Raw genomic sequence first — 27,597 nt, 5'->3', positions numbered from 1 at the left:
AAATAGAACAATGTTGTAAGACAGTAGGTAGAAAGATAACTCAAGAAACATCTTATCCTATCTTCTTTCTTTTGACTAGACCACATTTAAACCTAGTTTAAACAATGACTGAAGAAGGCTCCATTACCTCGCTAAGCTAATGTGAACCTTTACATTTCAGGTTTATTTTTTTCAAGTGATCCATTTATTCAGTATTAATTATTTAAGATCTTAGATCAGGCAGAATCTATCGCAGTAATTCACATTCAGCAAATATCATTTTTATTAAAAAATACATGGAATTAAAAATAAATCAATGGCGATACATCCTCAGTTGATAGTGTTGAATAAATATCATATATTAGCATTTGGCTTAGAATAGTTATGGCACAGATTCTTTGCAACCTCTTACCTGGCAACCTGAGCTATGGTCCTACTTGTAAAAGTAAATAAGCATAGTGAGGTTTTGAGTTCCTGAAAGAAATGTTACTCCTTGCAGTAAACACCAGGGCACAGTTTACATTTGTCCCAGTTGTGCACAAGGCTGCTCAGCTTGTGCTTAATTTGCCAGGCTGGTGGGGGCTAAATCTGCCTGGAGGAAAGCCTCTTTATCTCATTAATGCGAATCTCAATTTGAGTCATCAGGACTCTGAATGAAGTGCATGGAGAGTACACTGAAGAAAACTATTGGAAGTCTTAATGGTGGACATCAGGATCTGTGATGAGAAGAGTGCATCCAGGAGGAAATGTGTGGGGCTTCCCTGGTGGCTCAGTGGTAAAGAATCTGCCTGCCAATGCAGGAGACACGGGTTCTATCCCTGATCTGAGAAGATCCTACGTGCCTCAGAGCAGCTCAGCCGTGTGTCACAACTATTGAGCCTGTGCTAGAGCCCAGGAGTTGCAAGTACTGAACCCATGTGTGGCAACTACTGAACCCATGTGCAGCAACTACTGAAACCCTCATGCCCTAGAGCCTATGCGGTGAAACAAGAAGAAACCCTTGCAATGAAAAGCTTGCACACTGCAACTAGAGAGTCTCCCCTGCTTGCCACACCTGGAGAAAAGCCCACGTAGCAACGAAGACCATGGGATTCTCCAGGCAAGAATATTGGAGTGGGTTGCCACTTCCTCCTCCAGGGCATCTTCCCAGCTCAGAGATTCAACCTGAGTCTCTTATGGGAAGCCTGCTCTTTACCACTAGTGCCACCTGGGAAGCCCACAAATAAATAAAATTATTGGGGGGAAAAAAAGGAAATCTGTGGTGGGCAATAGGCATCATCCTGGAGAGAAGCCACCGCTGAGTGTAGAGGAGATGGACAAGCAGCAGCTGAAACTATGGGAATGAGTGAAATGCTAAGGGAGTGTGTATAGAGGGGAGGAGAAGAAGGCAGGGGTGTGAGGGAGGGTTAGTCAAGAAGTACAGAAGAGGACGAGGAAAAGGAAGCCCCATCAGACAGTGGAAGACCCAGAAAACTTTGCCAAGAAACTGGAGAATTCAGCCATGTGAACTTTGTTACTGGGTTTACAATTAGGAGGTCAGTTAGTAACTTGAGTCATCTGTGGTTTTTCAAAGCAGTAATGCCATGGTTTTAGGAGTGACTCAGTATTGAAAATGTAGGGAGAGTGTAAATAGAATATCCTCTTTCCAAAATTTGGAGTCACAGGCAGGAGGGAGAAAGGAGCCAAAAATATCTGCCCATGTTGAGATGTGAGAAAAAAAATCTTTCATTGAACAGAGTTCATTTTATCTTCAAGAGACTGTGCGAAGTTGTTTGTTCCTTTTACTGTTAGTTTTAGCTCATCTGAACTAGGGTCATGAGTCTACAAATGAGAAATGGTAGTGACTTTGAAAGGCATAGTTTCTAGCCAAAGTCAAATGTATCCTCATAAGCATTCATTGAGAGCACATTGAACATACAGATCGGTGACTTTTTGACTGTCAACACAGTATTAAGAGAATATTAATTTTGGCTCTGATGTCTTGTTAGAAATCTTTGTTGCAGGAAATCTGCTAATGTATTTATTGGGTACTTACTGCACATAAGGTATGACACTACACATTTGAATTAGTAAGATAGGTGTGTGTGTGTGTGTGTGTGTGTGTGTGCTCAGTCATGTCCGACTCTTTGCAACCCCATGGATTATAGCCTGCCAGCCTCCTCTGTCCATGGAATTTTCCAGGGAAGAATACTGGAGTGAGGTGCCATTTCCTTCTCCAGGGAATCTTTGCGACCTATGATCAGATGTGCGTCTCTTGCCTCTCCTGCATTGGCAGGTGATTCTTTACCACTGTGCCGCCTGGAATGCCCATTAAGAGAGTAGGGGAAGGGAAATACTGTTTACAGAAGATGATATGTTCTTTTAGTTACTTCCCGTTACTCCCATATGAGGTAACTATTGTTTGTTCCATCTTACAGATGTGGAAACTGAGACTCAAAGAGGTTAAGTGACCTGCCAAAGGTTATGTGCTGGGATATAGTAAACCCTACAAAGCCAGTGTTTGTCACATTTCCCTCTCATACATACACCTCTCCTCTGGCCCTCAAGGGTCTTGGCAGTTTAGTGAGAAGCATACATCTTATACCTAGCTAGCACAAACTAAGTTTTATTAAAAAGTTACAAGTACTTTAGGAGTTCAAAAATAAGGAAAGCGTATATCCAAAAAAGGGTCAAGTAAAGCTTAGGGAAGAGAGGTCACTGAGATGAGCCATCAATGACCAGCAACAATGGTAGTGGGATCACAGAGGAGGCAGAGATGGGACTTTTACTGCAAGGACTAATATTGCTTTTAGAAACTCAAATTCCTACTGTGTTTTTTTAAAAACATTTGATTTGGTTGCACTGGGTCTTGGTTGCAGCGCATGGGATCTTTGATCTTTGTTATAGCATGCAGGATCTTTAGTTGTGGCATGTGGGATCTAGTTCTCTGACCAGGGGTCAAACCTGGGCCCCATCATTGGAAGTAGAGAGTCTTAAACACTGACTACCAGGGAAGTCCCTCAAATTCCTACTGTGTTTTCCCCCAAGTAGCTCCATAGTTAAGGTTGCCAGGTCAGTTCAGTTCAGTTCAGTCACTCAGTCATGTCGAACTCTTTGCGATCCCATGAAAAGCAGCACACCAGGCCTCTCTGTCGATCACCAACTCCCAGAGTTTACTCAAACTCATGCCCCTGAGTCCGTGATACTATCCAACTATCTTATCCTCTGTCGTCCCTGTCTCCTCCTGCCTTCAATCTTTCCCAACAACAGGGTCTTTTCAAATGAGTCAGTTCTTTGCATCAGGTGGCCAAAGTATTGGAATTTCAGCTTCAACATCTGTCCTTCCAATGAATATTCAGGATTGATTTCCTTTATGATGGACTGGTTGTATCTCCTTGCAGTCCAAGGGACTCTCAAGAGGCTTCTCCAACACCACAGTTCAAAAGCATCAATTCTTCGGTGCTCAGCTTTCTTCACAGTCCATCTCTCACATCCATACATGACCACTGGAAGAACCATAACTTTGACTAGATGGACCTTTGTTGGCAAAGTAATGTCTCTGCTTTTTAATATGCTGTCTAGGTTGATCATAACTTTTCTCCCAAGGAGTAAGCATCTTTTAATTTCATGGCTGCAGTCACCATCTGCAGTGATTTTCGAGCCCCCCAAAATAAAGTCTGTCACTGTTTCACTGTTTCCCCATCTATTTGCCATGAAGGTTGCCAGGTAAGAGGTTTCAAGAAAGGTGTGTTGTAGTTATTCCAAGCAAAATGAAAGTGGATGGTGTTTATTCAGCAGAAAGAATGGCATAAGCAAAGATACAGAAAGTGAGGAGAGTGAGGGGCATTCTGACCACAGCTGGTATTCAAGGCTGACTGGTGGGGAGGATTCTTATGGGAATGGAGACAGGGGTGGAATGGGGGATTAGGCAGAAACGGAAAGTTAGAAGCAGATAATAGAGAACTTTGGGCACAGAGTTAAAACTTTATATGGTAGGCATCAGAAGGGTCATCTCAACTGAATTTTATTTATGCAAATACTTCTTTGGGGAATTTTCAAGCATATTTAAAAGGAAGATAAAATAGTGTCATAAACTGTCCAAGGCCCATCACCCAACTTCAAGAATTATCCAAGGCTAAATGGCAACCCACTCCAGTACTGTCGCCTGGAAAATCCCATGGACGGAGGAGCCTGGTAGGCTGAAGTCCATGGGGTCGCTAAGAGTCGGACACGACTGAGCGACTTCACTTTCACTTTTCCTTTCATGCATTGGAGAAGGAAATGGCAACCCACTCCAGTGTTCTTGCCTGGAGAATCCCAGGGACGGGGGAGCCTGGTGGGCTGCTGTCTATGGGGTCGCACAGAGTCGGACACGACTGAAGCGACTTAGCGGCAGCAGCAGCAAACCCTAAGGAGTATCAAATAATGAGAACTCACACAAAGGAAACCACTTGAATACAAGACCTGGCAACACCCAACCACCAGTAGCACCCTGTGCAGGACACCTCATCTAAACAAAACAAAACAAAAATACAAACCCAGTCATCAGCAGACAAGATTACCACCTCAGTCACCCTTGCCCATGAGAGGAAAATCAAACAAACAAACAAAAACTCAGGACAAAACTCACCCTATACAAAGCTTACACAAACCACTGGACCAACCTTAGAGGGCAGAAACCAAAAGGAAGAAAGAATTCAACCTTGAAGGCTGGGAAAAGGAGACCTCAAACACAATAAGTTAAAAAAATATAATGAAAAGGCAGAGAAATATTACACAAATGAAGGAACAAACTAGAAACACAGAAGTCCAAATAAATGAAGAGGAAATAGGCAAACTACCTGAAAAAGAATTCAGAATAATGCTAGTAAAGATGATCAAAAACCTTGAAAACAAAATGGAGAAAATGCAAGAATCAACTAACAAAGACCTAGAAGAATTAAGGAATATACATACAGAGACAAGCAACACAATTACTGAAATTAAAAATACTCTCAGTTCAGTTCAGTTCAGTCACTCAGTCGTGTCCGACTCTTGGCAACCCCATGAATTGCAGCACGCCAGGCCTCCCTGTCCATCACCAACTCCTGGAGTTCACCCAGACTCACGTTCATCGAGTCAGTGATGCCATCCAGCCATCTCATCCTCTGTCGTCCCCTTCTCCTCCTGCCCCCAATCCCTCCCAGCATCAGAGTCTTTTCCAGTGAGTCAACTCTTCGCATGAGGTGGCCAAAATACTGGAGTTTCAGCTTTAGCATCATTCCTTCCAAAGAAATCCCAGGGCTGATCTCCTTCAGAATGGCCTGGTTGGATCTCCTTGCAGTCCAAGAGACTCTCAAGAGTCTTCTCCAACACCACAGTTCAAAAGCATCAATTCTTTGGCGCTCAGCCTTCTTCAGAGTCCAACTCTCACATCCATACATGACCACAGGAAAAACCATAGCCTTGACTAGACAGACCTTTGTTGGCAAAGTAATGTCTCTGCTTTTCAATATGCTGTCTAGGTTGGTCATAACTTTCTTTCCAAGGAGTAAGTGTCTTTTAATTTCATGGCTGCAGTCACCATCTGCAGTGATTTTGGAGCCCAGAAAAATAAAGTCTGACACTGTTTCCACTGTTTCCCCGTCTATTTCCCATGAAGTGATGGGACCAGATGCCATGATCTTAGTTTTCTGAATGTTGAGCTTTAAGCCAACTTTTTCACTCTCCATTTTCACTTTCATCAAGAGGCTTTTGAGTTCCTCTTCACTTTCTGACATAAGGGTGGTGTCATCTGCATATCTGAGGTTATTGATATTTCTCCCGGCAATCTTGATTCCAGCTTGTGCTTCTTCCAGTCCAGCGTTTCTCATGATGTACTCTGCATATGTTAAATAAACAGGGTGACAATATACAGCCTTGACGAACTCCTTTTCCTGTTTGGAACCAGTCTGTTGTTCCATGTCCAGTTGTAACTGTTGCTTCCTGACCTGCATACAAATTTCTCAAGAGGCAGATCAGGTGGTCTAGTATTCCCATCTCTTTCAGAATTTTCCACAGTTTACAGTGATCCACACAGTCAAAGGCTTTGTTAAGCCTACAGCAAACATTATTCTCAATGGTGAGAAACTGAAAGCATTCCCCCTAAGATCAGGAACAAAACAAGGGTGTCCACTTTCACCACTATTATTCAACATAGTTCCGGAAGCCCTAGCTACAGCAATCAGAAAAGAAAAAGAAATAAAAGTAATCCAGATCAGAAAAGAAGAAGTAAAGCTCTCACTGTTTGCAGATGACATGATACTGTACATTGAAAACTCTAAAGATAGTATCAGAAAATTACTAGAGCTAATCAGTGAATTTAGCAAAGTTGCAGAATACAAAATCAATACACAGAAATCACTTACATTTCTATATATTAACAAAATCAGAAATAGAAATTAAGGAATCAATCCCTTTCACCATTACAACAAAAAGAATTAAATATCTAGGAATAAAATTACCTAAGGAGACAAAAGAACTGTACACAGAAAATTATGAGACACTAATGAAAGAAATCAAAGATGACATAAACAGATGGAGAGATATTCTATGTTCCTGGGTAGGAAGAATCAATATTGTGAAAATGACTATACTACTAAATGCAATCTACAGATTCAAGGTGATCCCTATCAAATTACCAATGGCATTTTTCACAGAACTAGAACAAAAAATTTCACAATTCATATGAAACACAAAAGACCCCAAATAGCCAAAATAATCCTGAGAAATGGAGCTGGAGGAATGGAATGAAGCTGGAGGAATCAACCTTCCTGACTTCAGGTTATACTACAAAGCTACAGTCATCAGGACAGTATGGTCCTGGCACAAAAACAGAAATATAGACGAATAGAACAAGATAGCCCAGAAATAAACCCATGCATGTATGGGTACCTTATTTTTGACAAAGGAGGCAAGAGTATACAATGGGGCAAAGACAGTCTCTTCAATAAATGGTGCTGGGGAAACTGGACAGCTACATGTAAAAGAATGAAATTAGAATACTTCCTAACACCATACACAAAGATAAACTCAAAATGGATTAAAGACCTAAATGCAAGACCAGAAACTATGAAACTCTTAGAGGAAAACATAAGCAGAACACTCGTTGAGAGAAATCAAGCAAGATCCTCTATGACCCACCTCCTAGAGTAACGGAAATAAAAACAAAAGTAAACAAGTGGGACCTAATTAACCTTAAAAGCTTTTGCACAGCAAAGGAAACTATAAGCAAGGTGAAAAGAAAACCTTCAGAATGGGAGAAAATAATAGCAAATGAAACAACTGACAAAGGATTAATTTTCAAAATATACAAGCAGCTCATACAACTAAATGCCAAAAAAACAAACAACCCAATCAAAAAGTGGGAAAAAGACTTAAACAGATATTTCTCCAAAGAAGACATACAGATGGCTAACAAACACATAAGAAGATGGTCAACACCACTAGTTATTAGAGAAATGCAAATCAAAACTACAATGAGATGTCACCTCACACCAGTCAGAATGGCCATCACCAAAAAGTCTACAAACAATAAATACTGGAGAAGTTGTGGAGAAAAGGGAATGCTCTTGCACTGTCAATGGGAATGTAAATTGATACAGCCACTATGAAAGACAGTATGGAGATTCCTTAAAAAACTAGGAATAAAACCACTATGTGACCCAACAATCCCACTCCTGGGCGTATATCCTGGGGAAACCAAAACTGAAAAAGACACATGTATCCCATTGTTCATTGCAGCACTATTTACAATAGTTAGAACATGGAGGCCGCCTAGATGTCCATCGACAGATGAATGGGTATAGAAGCTGTGGTGCATATACACAATGGAATATTACTCAGCCATAAAAAGGAACACATTTGAGTCAGTTCTGATGAGGTGGATGAACCTAGAACATATTATACAGAGTGAAGTGAGTCAGAAAGAGAAACATAAATATCATATTCTAACACATATGTATAGAATCTAGAAAAATGGTAATGAAGAACTTATTTACAGGGCAGCAGTGGAGAAACAGACATAGAGAATAGACTTATGGACATGGGGAGAGGGAAGGAGGGGGTGAGATGTGTGGAAAGGGTAACATGGAAACTCGCATTACCATATATAAAATAGGTAGCCAATGGGAATTTGCTGTATGGCTCAGGAAACTCATGAGACTTCCCTGGTGGCTCAGACGGTAAAACATCTGCCTATAGTGTGGGAGACCTGGTTTTGATCCCTGGGTTGGGAAGATCCCCTGGAGAAGGAAATGGCAACCCACTCCAGTATTCTTGCCTGGAAAATCCCATGGATGGAGGAGCCTGGTGGGCTACAATCCAAGGGACCACAAAGAGTTGGACACAACTGAGCAACTGTGCTTTTCAGGAAACTCAAACAGGGGCTCTGTATCAACCTAGAGGGGTGGGATGAGGTGGGAGATGGGTGGGCATTTCAAAAGGGGGGGGATATATGTGCACATATGGCTGATTAATATTGAGGTTTGGCAGAAAACAACAGAATTCTGTAAAGCAATTATCTTTCAATAAAAAAAGAAATTGAAAAAAAGAATTATCCAAGGCTAATCTTGTTTCATGAATCTCTCCCTCTCATTTATTTTTTGTTTTCTGATGGTGTATTTAAAACTAAAACCTAGATATCATATCACCACATGTATAAATGCTGAAATATTAATCTCTAACTGATAACCTTTCTGTAACATAACCATCATTTCATTATTGACTCTAATAAAAACAACAATTATTTAAATGTCATCATACCCAGTTCATATTAAGACTACTTCAGTTGTCTCAAAAACATCCCTTTATAGATGGTTTGAATCAAGATCCAAAACCCACACTTGGAATTTAATTGCTATAGCTCTCCAATCTCTTTTATTCTACAGTCGCCTTCCTTCTCATTTTATTTTTTCATGTCATCAATTTTTCCAGGACATTTGTCCTATATATAGAATGCTCCACATTCTGGATTGATCTGACTTTCTTATGGTGCTGTTTAACTTATTCTCTTACCTTCTGTATTTCTTTTAAATATCTTCTGTAAATTCTATTTAGAGGGTTGATTAGGTTCTGGCTTGATTTTCAGGAAGAGTCTCTTATAAAGGCATAATTTACTTCTTATGTCATCATGTCAAGAGGCATAAAATGTTTGGTTGATTGACAGGTCAGTGGTATTGGCCTGCTTTCCACAACCTGTCAACTAATAGCTTTTGCATCCTTGGAGGCTCATTGCCTTAACAACTTTTTCATTGTGGATTACAAATGAACCCTGGATGTTTTTTGAGCTGAGAAGTGATATGTTCAGAAATGTGCCTTAGAAAACAGAGGCTGACAAAAGAATGTAGGGTGAAGTAGCATAAAGGAAGACTAAAGATGCTTACACACTAAATTCTTATTTTCATGGAACAGGGTGCTAGCAACGAAATGGACAGCTAGACTCAAAGGATTTGGGGGAGAATGAATCTTGAACTTGTCAATAGAGTCCATTTACTGAATCAGAGATAACACTTGAGTTTTTAGGCTTGCAGAGTAGCAATGTGTTCAACAAAAAGAGGGAAGTCAGAAGTCATGACTGCGAGTTGCCAGTCCATGTTCAATGCATGATACTGGATGCTTGGGGCTGGTGCACTGGGACGACCCAGAGGGATGGTATGGGGAGGGAGGAGGGAGGAGGGTTCAGGATGGGGAACGCATGTATACCTGTGGCGGATTCATTTCAATATTTGGCAAAACTAATACAATTTTGTAAAGTTTAAAAATAAAATAAAAAAAAAAGAAGTCATGACTGGCTTGCAGTAGAAACTGAGAAGTTTGGTTTGGGAATGTTGGGCTGATGATGGCATATCTTGGCTTAGACATCTGGTGAGCAGTTGTGAATGCAGGATTGCAGCTTGGAAAAGAATTTAGGACATAAGTCAGGTAATACTTAAAGCCAAATAGTATATTTGATAGCTGATGAAGGAAGTAAAATGAAAAGACAAAAGGTTTAGACACAAATGTGGGCAATCTTGACATTTATGGGCTTTGTCAACCCTCCTTCTCAAAGCTCTGGTTTATTTAGTTTTGGTTTAGCCCAAGGTAACTCATTTCCAGGCCTCCGATGACTGGCTCAGCAGTTTCCCTTCCCATAGCTCAGCTTTCTTCTTTCTGATGGAAAGAAATGCCCTCAAGGCCAATATGTATTTCAACTCATGTTACTTTATTTTTCCCAAGGCCAGAATGTAAAAATATGACTTCTACTCTGCTACCTCCTTTCTCTTCCCTCAAATTCAATTTCCTTTCTTTCTATGACCAGTCTATTATTTAGGGAAGTTTGATGGAGATGGTATGAAGTTAGGACCTTAGAATGGTGAAATAGAGGGCAAAGGCAACTTTTCTTCCCTTTGACTTTAGGAGAGGGGGGGCGGGAATGTGTTTGAAGACTGAGAAGAAGAATCCAAGGGCACTATAATGGGTTTTTAAGTTTTATTTATTTTTTAAAATTTTTTATTGAAGTATAGTTGACTTACAATGTTGTATTAATTTCAGCTATACAGCAAAATGATTCAGAGAGATATATATATACATATATATATACACATACAATTCTTTTTAAATATTCTTTTCCATTATGGTTTTTCATAGGATACTGACATAGTTCTCTGGGCTATACAGTAGGACCTTGTTGTTTATCCATTCTGTGTGTAATAGCTTACATCTCTAACCCCAACTTCCCACCTGTCCCTCAGTCGTCTCCCGTTTGGAGCCACCAATCTGTGTTTTGTATCTGTGATTGTTTGTTTCATAGATAAGTTCACTTGGGTCATATTTTATATTCTACATATAAGTGATGTCATGTGGTATTTGTCTTTCTGACTTACTTCACTCAGTATGACAATCTCTGGTTGCATTGATTTGGCTGCAAATGGCATTAATTTGTTCTTTTTTATAGCTGAGTAGTATTCCATTGTATTTATGTAAACATCTTCTTTATCCATTCCTCTGTTGATGAGCATTTTGGTTGTTTCCAGGCCTTGGCTGTTGTGAATAGTGCTGCTATGAACATAGGAGTGCATGTATCTTTTTCAATTATGATTTTGTCCAAGTATACTCAGTAGGGATTTCTGGATCATATGGTAATTCTGTGTTTAGTAGTCTGAGGAACCTCCATACTGTTCTCCACAGTGACTGTACCAAGTTAGATTCACACCGACAGTATAGGAGGGTTCCCTTTTCTCCACATCCTCTCTGGCATTTGTTATTTGTAGAGTTTTTAATGATGGCCATTTTGGCCAGTGTGAGGTGGTACCTTATTGTAGTTTTCATTTGCATTTGTCCAATAATTAGCGATGTTGAGCATCTTTTCATGTGCCTATTGGCAATTTGTATTTATTCCTTGGGGAAATGCCCCTTTAGGACTTATACCTGTTTTTCAACTGGGTTGTTTGCTTTTTTGTTGTTGAGTTGTATGAACTGTTCATATATTTTGGAAATTAATGGTAATGGTGAAAAGACAAGTGAGAGCAACAATGAAGAGCAGCATGAGTGTTGAGGGAATAAATCTGATATTACCTTCACACCCAGGAGAGAGGAGGTGAAGATATAGGAAAACATCGAGATGGAGAGCACGGTAGTTGCAGAAGCTTCCATTAAAAGCTTTTGCTCTATTTAGTCATCAGCTGAGAATGAGGGAGGTTGGGCTTCTAATTTATATAGGAAGCTCAGGAATCATAGAAGAACCACGTTCAGGCTCTCCCAGCCCCATCTGACAGTTCTTTTTTCCATCCCATCTCTGAATCTCCTTAGACTCAAAGGGAACATGATACTCCCATCCCTGGGATCTGTTTAGGTGCCCTTCACAAAATCAATATTGCTCTGTGAGATACTTCAAGTGAAGCCAAGAATCAAAGTGACCTTCAAACCAGTGTTTCTTAAATAGCCTGGGCAAAATGATTTGGAGACAGAATATTAGGAACCATGCAAAAATAGACGATTGTAAATTAAACACAAGGTTTAAAGATGAAGCTACTTCTGAATACATTTTAGTTATGTTGAGGACACTAAGAGTATTGTAGGATAGTTTACACCATTAGCTGTAAAATCACAGGGGCTACTGTGGACATTTAGAGAGCAAGTTGATACTTTCTTTCGACAAAAGGAATGTTTAGGATTCCAAGTCTTTCACCATGGAGTTCATTTTATTTGACCTCTTAAAAATGAGTTAAAGAAAAAAAAGCAAAGTTAAACAAAAAAAGTTTTGACAATCTCTTAGAATATTTGGATGTAAAGGATGATTCTAGAAAGAAGGGACCTCTTGGTTTTGATTGGCAGGAGCAGTAATTTGACTGTATTTAATTTGTATTGTGTTAGGAAAGAAAGCCAGAGTTGAGCTTCCCTGGTTCCTGCTGTTTTATAAGCCCTTAACTCCATTGAGCTACATCAACCTTGCTTTTGAGAGTCCTTTTTTTTAATGTTTGGTTTTTCTAAATTTTCTTTTAGTGCTAGACTTTACTAATTGTTTCCTTATGGCAGCTACTCATGATTTAAAACTGATCATGGGTACATATAGTCCCTCGTTCAAGGCTCAAGCTGACATCACAAAAGAACTTACACTTACGATCTTACTACAGAAAAGGCCCAGGAAATAAGAGCTGTAAAGATTAGTTTCTCAGTAAGAGGGGCTGGTTTTGATATTTTAAATTTCTGTATATACTGATCCCCTTTTTCTGCTTCGTCTCTTTTAATCTTCAATGCAAAATGAAAGGTGTAAAGTCTGAAGCTATAAATCTGTTTATAGCTATAACTCCCTACCCTGGCTTAGCAGAGTTCGACATTGTAATAAACACAGTTCTTCTGCAGCAACATTGAATCTGGTTCTTGGATAATTCTTTTGTATGTTGTTTCTTTGAACACAGAAAGTTTTGAGGCATTTTTATCTTTCTGTGTGTTCAATTCACAAGACTTGATTGAGCACCTACTGTATACTAGGATGACTAGGTAGTTCTAGGGCCTAAAGTTTGATCTTATTTTGTCAAAGTAATGTGGTTAAAATGACAATTAAGTGTTTTATTTTGTTTTTGGTGATAATTCCTGAACATTGAAGTAACCTATAGTAAACCTGCAGAGTCTTCAAATGTTTTCAACCTTCTACCTAATACATTTCTCACTGCATTGCTTATTGATTTTAGGAAATCAATATGTTTACTTTCTTCATCCTCAGGTCAAGTATCTGAAAAAGAAATTTACTTTTATGTTTAGAATGGTTAAAATGTTTTAAATGTTGAGTGTGTGAATCATAATTATTACCATTAGTAGATCAGGCATTCTACAAGTTCCTTCATGGACAATGTTTTGTTTAAGCAAACAGTAAGTATTGCTTACCCCATTTTTCAGATGAAGAAACTGAGGCTCAAAGAGAATATTTAACCTGCAAGATCACACAGGTGATGACAACCAGAATTTAAGTCTGGATCTGTTTGACTCCAAACCTTGAGCTTTTAATCACCAAGATCATTTATTTTATGTATTTTATTTAAAAATAATTCCCCCAAATTATACTTTTTTTCTTTCTTTTTTACTGTTTTCTGAAACGTTTAAAAAGAAATTATACACAAGCACACATATAACCATACACTGATCTATACTTATACATAGGAGCTCCTACATTTTCACATCAGGTTTTCCATAAAAATCTTTATATTTGCACATTATTAACTGAAGTTATTTGCAAAGTTGGAATTCTGTGAAACAAAAAAATTGGTGATTTGAGAAAGAAATGTTCCTAAAAATATATTATGGTGTTAAAGCAGAAGATGGTATATACGTATGAGTTCAAGGTTGAGGTATAGCCTTGGAAGAACACATGTTCACATTTTAGTTAGAGGTGAACCTATGCGAAAGTGCACTTTATTCATAAGGAAGGTAGGTTTATTCACATGCAAATAGCTAGGGTCCCTATTTTTCAAGTAAATGGTAGATTTTTTCATTGTTAATGCTATTTGCAGTATGATTTTGTGCAGTTTCAGATGCATGCCGAGAGCCATGGTCCCAAATTCAGTTTCTTCATGCCTATATGGTTTTGAGTATCTTCATTGGTACAATGAGCCAAGTGAATGATATAGTCAGGGAGAAGATGGAAATCTTGCAATGACTAGAAATGAGGCTTCCATCCTAAAAGAGAACAACAGATACTTCATGTTTCCTTCATCCCTGAGAGACTGTGGATATTGATAAAGAAATGTCTTCAAGGGTGCCTGAGCACACAGACATCAAACATGTAGTAGCCACTGAGGTTGTGCTGTGCTTCCAAAGAATGGCCGTGTAGCAGACTCTGTCTTCTTTATCCTTAAAAGACTACAGAAATGCTTTTAAAATATATGATTCCATGTTCAGTTTACAGTTTAAAAGGGAAATATACTTTATGTGTAAGTTAACCTAGAAGAAGGATGGTTTTGGTATGGTGGCAGCATAGTATGACTACCGTATATCATCCATATTCTTTTTACCCAACAGTATGATAGAGAACCGGAGAAGGCAGTGGCACCCCACTCCAGCACTCTTGCCTGGAAAATCCCATGGATGGAGGAGCCTGGTAGGCTGCAGTCCATGGGGTTGCTGAGGGTCGGACACGACTGAGCGACTTCACTTTCACTTTTCACTTTCATGCATTGGAGAAGGAAATGGCAACCCACTGCACTGTTCTTGCCTGGAGAATCCCAGGGACGGAGGAGCCTGGTGGGCTGCCATCTATGGGGTCACACACAGTTGGACACGACTGAAGTGACTTAGCATAGCATAGCATAGCATGATAGAGAACTCTCTCTCTCTCTCTCAGCTATTTTTGATTAGGTCAGCCAAATCTGCCAATACTCTCTTTGGATTTGAAATACATCCCTAAAACCAGATTTTATACTTCGTGGGGTTCACTTCCCTCTGGAGCTGCTGTGTTTATCAGGGTTGATCTTGCTTGAAAAGTGAAAGTTTTAGTTGTTCAGTAGTGTCCAACTCTACAGCATGGACTCTAAGCCCACCAGGCTCCTCTGTCCTTGGAATTCTCCAGGCAAGGATACTGGAGTGGGTAGCCTTTCCTTCACCAGGGGATCTTCCTGATCCAGGGATCGAACCCGGGTCTCCCACATTGCAGGCAAATTTTTTACCATCTGAGCCACCAGGGAAGCCCTAAACCAGCTTAGGTCAGTGCTTTTCTTCAAATGCACTAAATAGCAAACTTCAAATAAGTAGGACTTCTTCAACCATGATGATCTGTCAGTGGCCCCCAAGTCCAAAGAGTTAACTGGGCTTGTTAATTCTACCTCAGAAATGTCTCCTAAATCTAGAACTTTCCCTGTGTCCTCATTGTCATGATTTTAATTCAGATCTTTGCCATGTCTCTCTTGGACCAAGGCAACAACTTCCTAAGAAGAAAAGCATTCCATGCTCTCATCAAAGTTCCATGAAGCACACTTGATCTTGCTACTCCCTTGTTAAACTGATGACCAAATCAGCCCAGGGACCTAGGTATTGTTAGCCAGTCTTCCCAAATCTCTTTCCTGCTATTCCCTATCTCTACTCCCCACACCACATAGGTTCTTACCACTCTGAACTCCTCATCTTTCTCTGATGGCCAGATAGCCTCTCACACATTTACATGTTCATTCCTTCTGCCTGAACAGCCCCACTCCCCCCACCCCCCTACCTCAGTCTCCCTTATCCCAGCCAACTTTCCAGAGCCAGTTCCAATATCATCTTTTAAATTCCAGCTCTCCTACCTTCATTCCTTTCTGTACTCAGACAACATAGCATCTATTTCACTAGTTATAATTATATTTGCATGTCCAGACTCAGAGCACATTGCCTGACTGATGAAAAAGTGAAAGTGTTAGTCACTCAGCCATATCTGACTCTTTACAACCCCCGGCTGTAGCCCCGCTAGGCTCCTCTGTCCATGGACTTCTCCAAGCAAGAATGCTGGAATGGGTAGTCATGTCCTCCTCCAGGGGATCTTCCTGACCCAGGGATTGAACCCAGGTCTCCTGCATTGCGGGCAGATTCTTTACCATCTGAGCCACTACAGTTGGTCATAAATGCTTAGAAAATGAAACTTGCTTGTCCTCACAATTCTACAGTAATGCAGAGATTCATCAGAAAAAGGATTGTTTTATATCAAAAATACAAATGATTTACACTTTTCTGTGATTCTTATTCCATCATTTTTATTTCAGCAGTTCTGGCTGCCAAGAATTTCCAGGGTTTGCTCCTTTTCCATTTGTATACCTCTAGCAGAATTTATTTATTTTTTTCACGACTGCCGTCTTGTAAAAATTATTCCCTCTTTAGCTGTTGCCAATTCAAAGTAGACAAAATTTACAGTTCTTGTGAGTGAAATGCCTTTATTGGTCCATTCAACCCCTATGAATATATCTGTCTTTTTCAGATATATTTGGATTACTTTTATGTAGATTGAAATTCATATTTTCCTGAATTTCATTTATTGTGCCTCTTATTCTTGTGCTTTTAATTTGGTTTTATCATTTAATTGAAGTAGATAATAGACTGTGGAAGAAGAGCTGAAACCTTAGTTGTTTGGATAGAAATAGAATTTAGGAGACTGAAATTATTATAGGCCCACATTAAAGTCTTGTTACGAATAGGTTTGTTGCTTTAAGTTCTGTATTTGAAGTCACTTGAATAGGAACTAATTTGAAGTTTGCCACTGAAATTTATAAATACTTTGGTAGTAAGTTAAGAACACTAACAATGCTCTAAAAGAAATGTTCCAGCTGTTAGGTAACAACACTAATAATAAAGATTTTGTTAACACCTTCAAATTTATGCAATTAGAGCTTGTTACATAAAACTACTTATAAAATTATTTCAAATATTCTTATTTATTTATTAAAGTAGACATTATTAAACATCTGACTTCAACATACCAGACAAGGTCGGAAGGACAGGAATCCTAAAAAAAAGCCTCATATAAAGCTGTGACTCTATTCACCTATTTGTGATGAGTAATTTTACTGCATTTCCTTCCCACTGACCTCAACCTTGTTTTAGCAACAGGCTTTTACCTTCAAGTAGTTACCAACCAGCCATTGATACTGATATCTGGGCAACATATTTGTTCACTAAATATTAGATTGTTAGCTCAGTGTAGGTGGAAGCAGCAAAAAGCCATTATAAAATACTCTGATTCAAATAATTCATTTATTTGTATTGCTGCCTATCCTTTAGTTTATACCAGAGGATTTTGTTTTGTTTTACTCTAAAGACAAAAAAAAACCAAAACAAAACACAAAACTTAAATCATGACCCAGCTTTAATTTTAAAAGTTAATAATCAAAGTAACCCTTCTTTCAATTCTAATATTTTAATTTAAAAGGGTCATGGCTTCCAAATTTTTAAATACTACCTATGTTGCTAAGGTAGCTCACGTTTTTCTGCACATTTAACTCATATTTGCAGTGTAAAGGATCCAGTTTAGAAAGAAGGGTGGGATTTCACTCAGAGCAAAAGAAAACACCTGCGTTAATCCCGGGAGCACAAATGGGGTCTGGAGTGTCCAGAGCAGCCACCGCAGCTGTGGATGGAGGCTGACCCCTGCTTCGGCTCTGTCTTGAGCTGGCAGGTGCCAGGACGCCATTCTGTCTGCTCAGAAACACTCCCTTTTGAAGCAGCAGTATTTAGTGCTCAATTGTGAATGCAAATTTTCATGTGTTCACGAATTAAGCATCCCCGCTCATGGCAAGTTGTTAAAGGACTCTAGTGGACACACGTGGCTTTCGCGTTAGTAATTGGACTTTGGGGAAAAGAGTCGTTTCTGTTGCCCACTGTAAAATAATTTCAAAAAAGCTTTGACCTCAGACCTGCCATATCAGCTAACAAAGTGAATTTGGGGGACGGAAACAATGAGACGCTTGGCCTCTGAAATCTTGCACGCAAAAGAAAACTAAACTATAAAGAGAATCTTTTGGTGGCGGTGGGAGGGAGAGATTGGAGACGAGTTGGCAGTAATTGTAAGTGACCTTACAGTAGCTGGCTGTTTTAGGGGTTGTTTTTCTTAACACCAGTGTATGAAAAGTGTTTGACTTTGGCAATAGGCTATTTAGCTTTTCCAGAAGAGTCTGTTTAGCTTTTCTAAATCAGCGTGTCCCACCATATCCTCCACCAGTGTTTAGAACATTGCCAAACTCTTTATAGGCATTCACTGAATGTACATAAAAATCTAATTAGTTAAACAACATGCTACCTAATCAAACCAAGACCAGAATTTCCATTGTAATTCTAAAACATGATGCTAGATATCCTCTCATTCTTTTCTTTGGGTTTCCTCTGCTCCACCAAAAACAAAATCCTACTTGTAGAGCATTAGTGAGCATTTTGTGTGCATCAAGAATGACCAACACATTTCTTAAACTTAATTTTAAGAGATACCAAACTGTTCTTATTACATGCTACTTGATTCACCGAAAATATTAAGAAAAATGTTAAGAAACATAGTTTTCTTAGGTTCCCATTTTAATGGCAAAATTAACAGGGCATAAGAAAAAAAAGGGTTTGTCTAGTTGCTTCCATTATCTTAGCCCATCTTGCTCTCCCAGATGCTCTAAAATTCCTCTTTTCCACATTTTGAACTTGAGATCTTGAATTCACTGTCCTTGACACTATGAAAGGCAATTGGGAGGCATTCAAGAGAGCATCTAGTGAAAGCAGGCACCCATTAGGTTTTCTGAGAATCGAGTTCTAGAGCTGCATCCCAACACTTAGCACCCTAATCCACTGCTTTTAAAGCCACACAAGACTAGCTTATGGTCCTGGCCACCTCACTTACAAGAGACCCAACCTTGATAATCTTCAAGTTTTATTTTTGGAATCTGTAACAGGAATATCATGATACTTTCCTCATTAGATTGGGAGAAGAGTAAATGTAGTAACAGGTGAAAGTCCTTTGTTGATGGCAAAATGTACAAAAGAGAAGACATGATGTTCTTGTTAATGTCATGCTAACCTTACAGCTGTTGCCAGAAGTGCTGCAGAGTGGAAATTTGGCACAGCTCCTCTGTAACTCATGTTTAGCAGTATATCTTTTGGTAGGTAGAGCATTCTTACATTCCCACCTGAAATGAGACAGCAGTCTTCATGGGACCTTGGGAGGGACACTTTGCTAGGATTTTGGCTTTACCCCCATCTTAACTTGTGTGTGTCTCCCAACCCTGCTAAGGAGGATGGTGAGAGACTGAAGGTAGCTGAAATGCTCCACTTCCTCTGGTGGGCTGAGTCCTGAGACATGACTTCGTCTTTGTTGTTGTTGTTCAGTCACTCAGTCCTGTTCGGTGCTTTGCGACGCCATGGACTGCAGCACACCATGCTTCCCTGTCCTTCACTATCTCCTAGAGCTTGCTCAGACTTCATGTCCATTGAGTCGGTGATGCTATCCAACCATCTAATCCTCTGTCGTCCCCTTCTCCTCCTGTCCTAAGTCTTTCCCAGCATTAGGGTCTTTTCCGATGATCAGCTCTCTGCATCTTTAGCTCTTAAAAACTTTGAGAGCTAGGGGAAAAAAAATCGATGCCTCTAGAATTCATGTTTCCTGCTAGTATTTTTGTTCAAAGGTAAAAAAATCTCAGTGTGGCTGAATAATAGACAACTGGCCAACAAAATAAAAATCACCAAAAGACCCGCCCATCATCTGACTTATGACAAAGATAACATTGTACTTTGATGGGGAAAGGAGGCATTTTCAGTGAATGCTTTTGGGTTAATTTGATAGCCATATGGGAAAGAAAAGCATCTTGACTTTGACCTCACATCATATAAATGACCTTGGAAGAGGCAAAAATTTCTTAAGTGGAACACTAAAAGAGATAACTATAAACATAAAAAATGCTAAATTGAATTTAAGAACTATTCATCAAAAACACCTTTAAGAGAATGTAAACTCAATATGCAGTGTGGGAGAATATATTTGTAATAAATATATTCTTTTCTGACAAAAGACTCATATTCAGATATGTAAAGAGCTCTTATCTATCTAATCTATTTATCCAATGTATAATATATGATGAACTCTAGCAAATAATAGGACAACTCAATAGAAAATGATATGAATAAATACTGTATGGAAGAAGATATAAAGATCCAAAACAGCCAATACATTTATTAAAAAGAGTTCAACTTAATCACTGGAGAAGTACAAAAATTAAAACACTCTATAAAACCACTATACCTCCCACCAGAATGTCTAAAATGAAAAAGATGGAAAATACCAAGTATTGGTGATGATACAGGGGAACTGAAAATTCTCATACATTGCTGATGGAAGTTTAATTGTTAGAACCATCAGTTCCGTTCAGTTCAGTCGCTCAGTCGTGTCCGACTCTTTGCGACCCCATGAATCGCAGCACACCAGACCTCCCTGTCTATCACCAACTCCCTGAGTTCACCCAGACTCATGTCCATCGAGTCAGTGATGCCATCTAGCCATCTCATCCTCTGTCATCCCCTTCTCCTCCTGCCCCTAATCCCTCCCAGCATCAGAGTCTTTTCCAATGAGTCAACTCTTCGCATGAGGTGGCCAAAGTACTGGAGTTTCAGCTTTAGCATCATTCCTTCCAAAGAAATCCCAGGGTTGATCTCCTTCAGAATGGACTGGTTGGATCTCCTTGCAGTCCAAGGGACTCTCAAGAGTCTTCTCCAACACCACACTTCAAAAGCATCAATTCTCTGGCGCTCAGCTTTCTTCACAGTCCAAATCTCGCATCCATACATGACCACAGGAAAAACCATAGCCTTGACTAGATGGACCTTTGTTGGCAAAATAATGTCTCTGCTTTTCAATATGCTATCTAGGTTGGTCATAACTTTTCTTCCAAGGAGTAAGCGTCTTTTAATTTCATGGCTGCAGTCACCATCTGCAGTGATTTTGGAGCCCAAAAAAATAAAGTCTGACACTGTTTCCCCATCAATTTCCCATGAAGTGATGGGGCCAGATGCCATGATCTTCGTTTTCTGAATGTTGAGTTTTAAGCCAACTTTTTCACTCTCCTCTTTCACCTTCATCAAGAGGCTTTTTAGTCCCTCTTCATTTTCTGCCATAAGGGTGGTGTCATCTGCATATCTGAGATTATTGATATTTCTCCTGGCAATCTTGATTCCAGCTTGTGCTTCTTCCAGCCATAGTGAATTACTGTTTGACAGTATCTACTAACTAATAATCTGAACATATGTATTCTCTGTAATGTAAAAATTCCACTCCTAGATATACGCCCAATAGAAATGTATACAGTTTTTCAGCAAAAGACATACACTAGGACGTTTATAGCAGCATATTTATAATAACCAAGACCTAAAAACTTCTGGAAACAAATGGATATCAATAGTAGGACAAATAAATAAATAATGGTTTATTCACACAGAGTGATATTATAAGGTAGTGAGAACAATCTACAACTACACACAAAATTTTGCATGAATTTCACACATGCTAAGCAAAAGAGGCTAAAACACTGAATGGATGATTCCATTTATAGAAGTACATTTATATAGAGTACAAAAACAGGTAAACTCTTCTATCAGAGGTCAGAATAGTTATTATTATTGGTGGTGAGAAAGAACAAGGAAACATTGCAACAGGAGATTTTGGGTTTCTTTAGCTATATTCTATGTGCATTAGATATGTTTAGCTTGTGAAAATTTATTAAGCATTTTATATACTTATGACATGTATGCTTTCCTGTTTATATAATTATAGTTTTAGAACCTAAAATTCCTTGAGAAACCTCATTGACAGGTACAAATCTGTGTCCTTTGCATGAATCTGTGACTAACCCTAGCTGATCTATTCAAGCTATATTTTAAAATTCATTAAAAAAATTTTTTTCTCTTTCTTTTTTCCTTATTTCAGGGCCCTCCTGGTCCAAAAGGTGATAAGGTAAGAAAGTATATAGAAGAAACAAATTAAGTTAGTGGAAATCCATACTGGCCTGATTTATACTATGTTATATTTAGATCTTTTCAATGAGCATCATCTACAGACTTTATTCTAAAAACTATCTATCTTCTCATTTTCCTACTCTACAGGGAGAACAAGGTGATCAGGGACCTCGGGTAAGTTGTTCTCTTCCTTTCCTGGGCAGAAAATTAGTTTTTAGTTCCAAATTCATTGAATTAAAGTAGCCCTGGACCCATAACTATGTTGTGTCATGTAGTTTAGTAATGGCTAACAAAAATACCATACTACTTATAACTGAAATAGCGTTAATTATAACTAATGTTTATATCTTGTTGCATTATCTTGATGCCTGTAAATAGGACACTTTACAACAATGATCCCTTCTGATTAAGGGCCAGAATCACAACTAAAAGTCAGCAACAACCACCCTTCCATTGGCTATTGGGTCCTTCAGATTAGTATGCATGGTTTTGTAACATAGAGGCCATGTGGATTCCTATTGAGTTTGGCTTTTTTTGCAGTTAAACTCTATGTGCCATTGCATAAGTATGTTGTATTATAGATGAAAATATTAATGCATTTTATATATTTTCTTCAAAAGTTTGAATAATAGTTATTTGAATTTCTTATTCTTTATAGAATTTTAAACAGATAAAAGGTATAATATCATTTAGCATTCCAGGGAGGAGGGGCATTCTTTTATTCTTCTCAAATGTGGCTTTTTAACCCATCAAAACACAGTAGTGAATGCTTTGTTGTTACCTTGGTAGTGCCAAATCCTCTGCCTCACATCTGTGCCTTATTACCCAAATGTTCAGACATACTGTTCCAATGATGTAGTGGCTCTGTGCAGACATACCTCTCAATTTTCTCGTGTCACTATGCACAAACGCGAGTATTTGGTTGAAGAGAGTCATTTTTTACAGTGGAAAAGCACTTTTAAAACTTTCAGGTTGAAAACAGAACTGTGTAGGTTTCTTTGTGAAATTCACTCTGTGAAATTAATTATGGAATTTACTTACACTGCAGTATCATGAAAGATACAGTCAATGAAAACTTGAAAAGCTTGTAGTCTTACTCCTCCTATTTAGTAAACTAGATGAAAATTATGGTATGATTGACTTTCCTTTCTATTCTTATGCCATTTCTTCATGTAGAAATAATGACTATGCTTCAGAGCATTCTGTTTCTCATGGCAGTTTTTCTGTCTGATGTCCAGTTGAAACTTCATCTTAATGGTCAAGGATTTAACATCATGAGTAGCATGGATGTGAATGGAATAAAATTCTCATAACCTTCAATGATTAGAATGTAGCCACTTTCCCTGTATGTGGCAGTTTTTTCTCGTGGCATGTTCCCATGCACTGAGTATCATTTCTTTCCACATGCAATATCAAAATCACTCGATTTGCCCTTTCCAGGTAAGAGAGAAACTGTTTCTATTCTAAATCTTCTTTTGGCAAAGGAAATGAAAGGGTGGTTCACAGCTTAGCTATCATCAGTGTGCACACAGCCCTCATTTTCAAAAAGGTGTGTTGGCTTTCATCGTTCCAAAAAGTGATGATTGATTATAAAGCGAGGCCAAATTTTCAGGATGAAACCTGAAACCATGTGAAATTCACCTGGTTTCATGTTGCATTACAAACTAAGACTTGGACCAGGTTCCTTGCAAGTGTGGCCAAAGTTCATGAACTACTTTGACGAACCCAGACTGCCTTTCATACAGATTTCAGCCAATTTTCACACTGACGGGGGCCAAGTTTCACACAATTCAGGGGCCACTTAGCATTTTAGCTGGAAAGTGGCAAAAATGGATCCCATTTTCATCTGGATTTTGCTTTGGGTTGAAACAATTTCGATTGAATTCATAATGCAAGATGAATCTTTATGGATAAAATTTAAATGTCCTGGGAAGTATATATGAATGTGCACGTGAAAACTTATGGAATTGCCTGGCTTTTCTCAGATTCCTAATTTAGAAACAAGGCAGGACACATTCAGCAATCTTAGATTTATAATATAAGTAGTGTCAGCTACTTATTAGAAAATTCACATATCATATGGCAAAATGAAGATTTTACATTTCCAGGAAAATCAAAGTTAGTTAGAACTGGACATGTCTTTAATTTTAATGAAAACCAACATTTCCCATATTCTTTATGAGCACACTATTCCAGCCGATGCTGCCAGAGGCTCTCTTTTTAAAAATGTAGATCTTTGTATTTAAATATCCTTTCCATTTTCATCCTATCATAGAATTTTGAATTTTGAACAAACGTCATTCCAAGTAATTTATTTCTTTCCATAACTATATGATCTTCCATTATTTTAATTCTTTGTTATCTAACTTTCCACTGGGATGTATGCTATTTTCTTGAAAGTGAAGTTCTCTCTCTCTTTTTTTTTTTTTGCTCCCCAAATGCCAGACAGGAATATAATAGGTCATAATATGTGAATCAAAGAAGGAAAAATTCGAAGATAAAATAAATATTAAGAAAGTAGAGCTATCTTGAAATACTTGGACATGTATTTATCAATATATATTGAGTGTCTGCTATGCTCAAGGTACCATACTTAACACTATAGAGACTACAAATGTATCCACTTCTCTCGTTCTCTTCTAATATCAGCAAATTCAGCCTATTCTCAGTTCTTCATCGCTACTGTACTATTCCAATTGATTTTGTTTCTGCTCTTACCCTGTACAATGCATTTCCTAAACAGCAACCAGAAACCATTTTATGCTTTATATTAAAAACCACTTTGCTTGGCCTCCATGGACCTTCAAGATCTTGCCCTTCAGTTCACTTCAGTTCAGTCGCTCAGTCATGTCCAACTCTTTGCGACCCCATGGACTGCAGCACACCAGACCTCCTTATCCATCACCAACTCCTGGCAGTTTACTCAAACTCGTGTCCATTAGGTTGGTGATGCCATCCAAGCATCTCATCTTCTGTCTTCCCCTTTTCCTCCTACCTCAATCTTTCCCAGCATCAGAGTCTTTTCCAATGAATCAGTTCTTCACATCAGGTGGCCAAAGTAAGGGAGTTTCAGCATCAGCATCAGCCCTTCGAATGAATATTCAGGACTGATCTCCTTTAGGATGGACTGGTTAGATCTCATTGCAGTCCAAGGGACTCTCAAGAGTCTTCTCTGACACAACAGTTCAAAAGCATCAATTCTTCAGTGCTCAGCTTTCTTTATAGTCCAACTCTCACATCCATACATGACTACTGGAAAAACATAGCTTTGACTAGATGGACCTTTGTTGGTAAAGTAATATCTCTGCTTTTAAACATGTTGTCTAGGTTGGCCATAACTTTCCTTCCAAGGAGTAAGCATCTTTTAATTTCATGGCAGCAGTCACCATCTAGGTGATTTTGGAGCCCCAAAAAATAAAGTCTGTTACTGTTTCCACTGTTTCCCCATCTATTTGCCATGAAGTGATGGGACCGGATGTCATGATCTTAGTTTTCTGAATGTTGAGCTTTAAGCCAACTTTTTCACTCTCCTCTTTCACTTTCATCAAGAGGCTCTTTAGTTCTTCGCTTTCTGCCATAAGGGTGGTATCATCTGCATATCTGAGGTTACTGATATTTCTACCAGCAATCTTGATTCCAGCTTGTGCTTCCAGTCCAGGATTTCTCATGATGTTCCCTGGTGGCTCAGACGGTAAAGCGTCTGCCTGCAATGTGGGAGACCTGGGTTCAATCCCTGGGTCGGGAAGATCCTCTGGAGAAGGAAATGGCAACCCACTCCAGTACTCTTGCCTGGAAAATCCCATGGACGGAGGAGCCTGGTAGGCTATAGTCTATGGGGTTGCAAAGAGTCGGACACGACTGAGCAACTTCACTCACTCACTCTCTCACTCACTCACTCTGTATATAAGTTAAATAAACAGGATGGCAATATACAGCCTTGATGTACTCCTTTTCCTATTTGGAACCAGTTTGTTGTTCCATGTCCAGTTTAAACTGTTGCTTCTTGACCTGCACACAAGTTTCTCAGAAGGCAGGTCAGATGGTCTGGTATTCCCACCTCTTTCAGAATTTTCCACAGTTTGTTGTGATCCACACAGTCAAAGCCTTTGGCATAGTCAGTAAAGCAGAAGTAGATGTTTTTCTGGAACTCTCTTGCTTTTTCAGTCATCCAACGGATGTTGGCAATTTGATCTCCGGTTCCTCTGCCTTTTCTAAAACAACCTTGAACATCTGGAAGTTCACAGTTCATGTACTGTTGAATTTTGAGCATTATTTTACTAGCATGTGAGATGAGTGCAATTGTGCAGTAGTTTGAGCATTCTTTGGCATTGCCTTTCTTTTGGATTGGAGTGAAAACTGGCCTTTTCCAGTCCTGTGGCCACTGCTGTGTTTTCCAAATTTGCTGGCATATTGAGTGCAGCACTTTCACAGCATCATCTTTTAGGATTTGAAATAGCTAAGCTGGAATTCCATCACCTCCACTAGCTCTGTTCATAGTGATGCATCCTAAGGCCCACTTGACTTCACGTTCCAGGATGTCTGGCTCTAGGTTGGTAATCACACCATTGTGATTATCTGAGTCGTGAAGTTCTTTTTTTGTATAGTTCTTCTGTATATTTTTGCCACCTCTTCTTTATATCTTCTGCTTCTGTTAGGTCCATACCATTTCTGTCCTTTATTGTGCCCATCTTTGGATGAAATGTTCCCTTGGTATCTCTAATTTTCTTGAAGAGATCTCTAGACTTTCCCATTCTGTTGTTTTCCTCTATTTCTTCGCGTTGATTGCTGAGGAAGGCTTTCTTATCTCCCCTTGCTATTCTTTGGAACTCTGCATTCAAATGGGTATATCTTTCTTTTTCTCTTTTGCTTTTTGTTTCTCTTCTATTCACAGCTATTTGTAAGGCCTCCTCAGACAACCATTTTGCCTTTTTGCATTTCTTTTCCTTGGGGGTGGTCTTGATCCCTGCCTCCTGTACAATGTCACGAACCTCCGTCCATAGTTCTTCAGGCACTCTGTCTATCAGATCTAATCCCTTGAATCTATTTCTCACTTCCACTGTATAATCATAAGGGATTTGATTTAGGTCATACCTGAATGGTCTAGTGGTTTTCCCTACTTTCTTCAATTTAAGTCTGAATTTGTCAATAAGGAGTTCATGATCTGAGCCCCAGTCAGCTCCCAGTCTTGTTTTTGCTGACTGTATAGAGCTTCTCCATCTTTGACTGTAAAGAATATAATCAATCTGATTTTGGTATTGACCATCTAGTGATGTCCATGTGTAGAGTCTTGTCTTGGGTTGTTGGAAGAGGGCATTTGCTATGACCAGTGCATTCTCTTGGCAAAACTCTATTAACCTTTGCCCTGCTTCATTCTGTGCTCCAAGGCCAAATTTGTCTGTTACTCCAGATATTTCTTGACTTCCTACTTTTGCATTCCAGTCGCCTATAATGAAAAGGACATCTTTTTGGTTTTAGTTCTAGAAGGTCTCATAGGTCTTCATAGAACCATTCAATTTCAGCTTCTTCAGCATTACTGGTCAGGGCATAGACTTTGATTACTGTGATATTGAATGGTTTTCCTCAGAAGCGAACAGAGATCATTCTGTCATTTTTGAGATTGCTGCATTTTGGACTCTTTTGTTGATTATGATGGCTACTCCATTTCTCCTGAGATTCTTGCCCACAGTAGTAGATATAATAGTCATCTGA

The 27,597-nt window shown here is 39.0% G+C and overlaps 1 protein-coding gene across 1 annotated transcript in view; it reads left to right on the top strand.

Annotated features, from left to right (window-relative positions):
- Nucleotides 1-27,597, top strand: part of COL25A1 (collagen type XXV alpha 1 chain) — a 494,071-nt gene that overhangs the window by 306,433 nt on the left and 160,041 nt on the right. Inside the window, exons 6-7 of the mRNA XM_055587935.1 lie at nt 21,860-21,886; nt 22,036-22,062. Of these exons, the coding sequence (XP_055443910.1) occupies nt 21,860-21,886; nt 22,036-22,062 (54 nt within the window). The remainder of the gene's footprint in view (nt 1-21,859; nt 21,887-22,035; nt 22,063-27,597) is intronic.

Source organism: Bubalus kerabau, chromosome 7, assembly GCF_029407905.1.
Source record: "Bubalus kerabau isolate K-KA32 ecotype Philippines breed swamp buffalo chromosome 7, PCC_UOA_SB_1v2, whole genome shotgun sequence".
Classification (NCBI taxonomy): domain Eukaryota; kingdom Metazoa; phylum Chordata; class Mammalia; order Artiodactyla; family Bovidae; genus Bubalus; species Bubalus kerabau.
The sequence above is the reverse complement of the archived record's forward strand: the minus strand, read 5'-3'. Positions and strand labels throughout refer to the sequence as shown.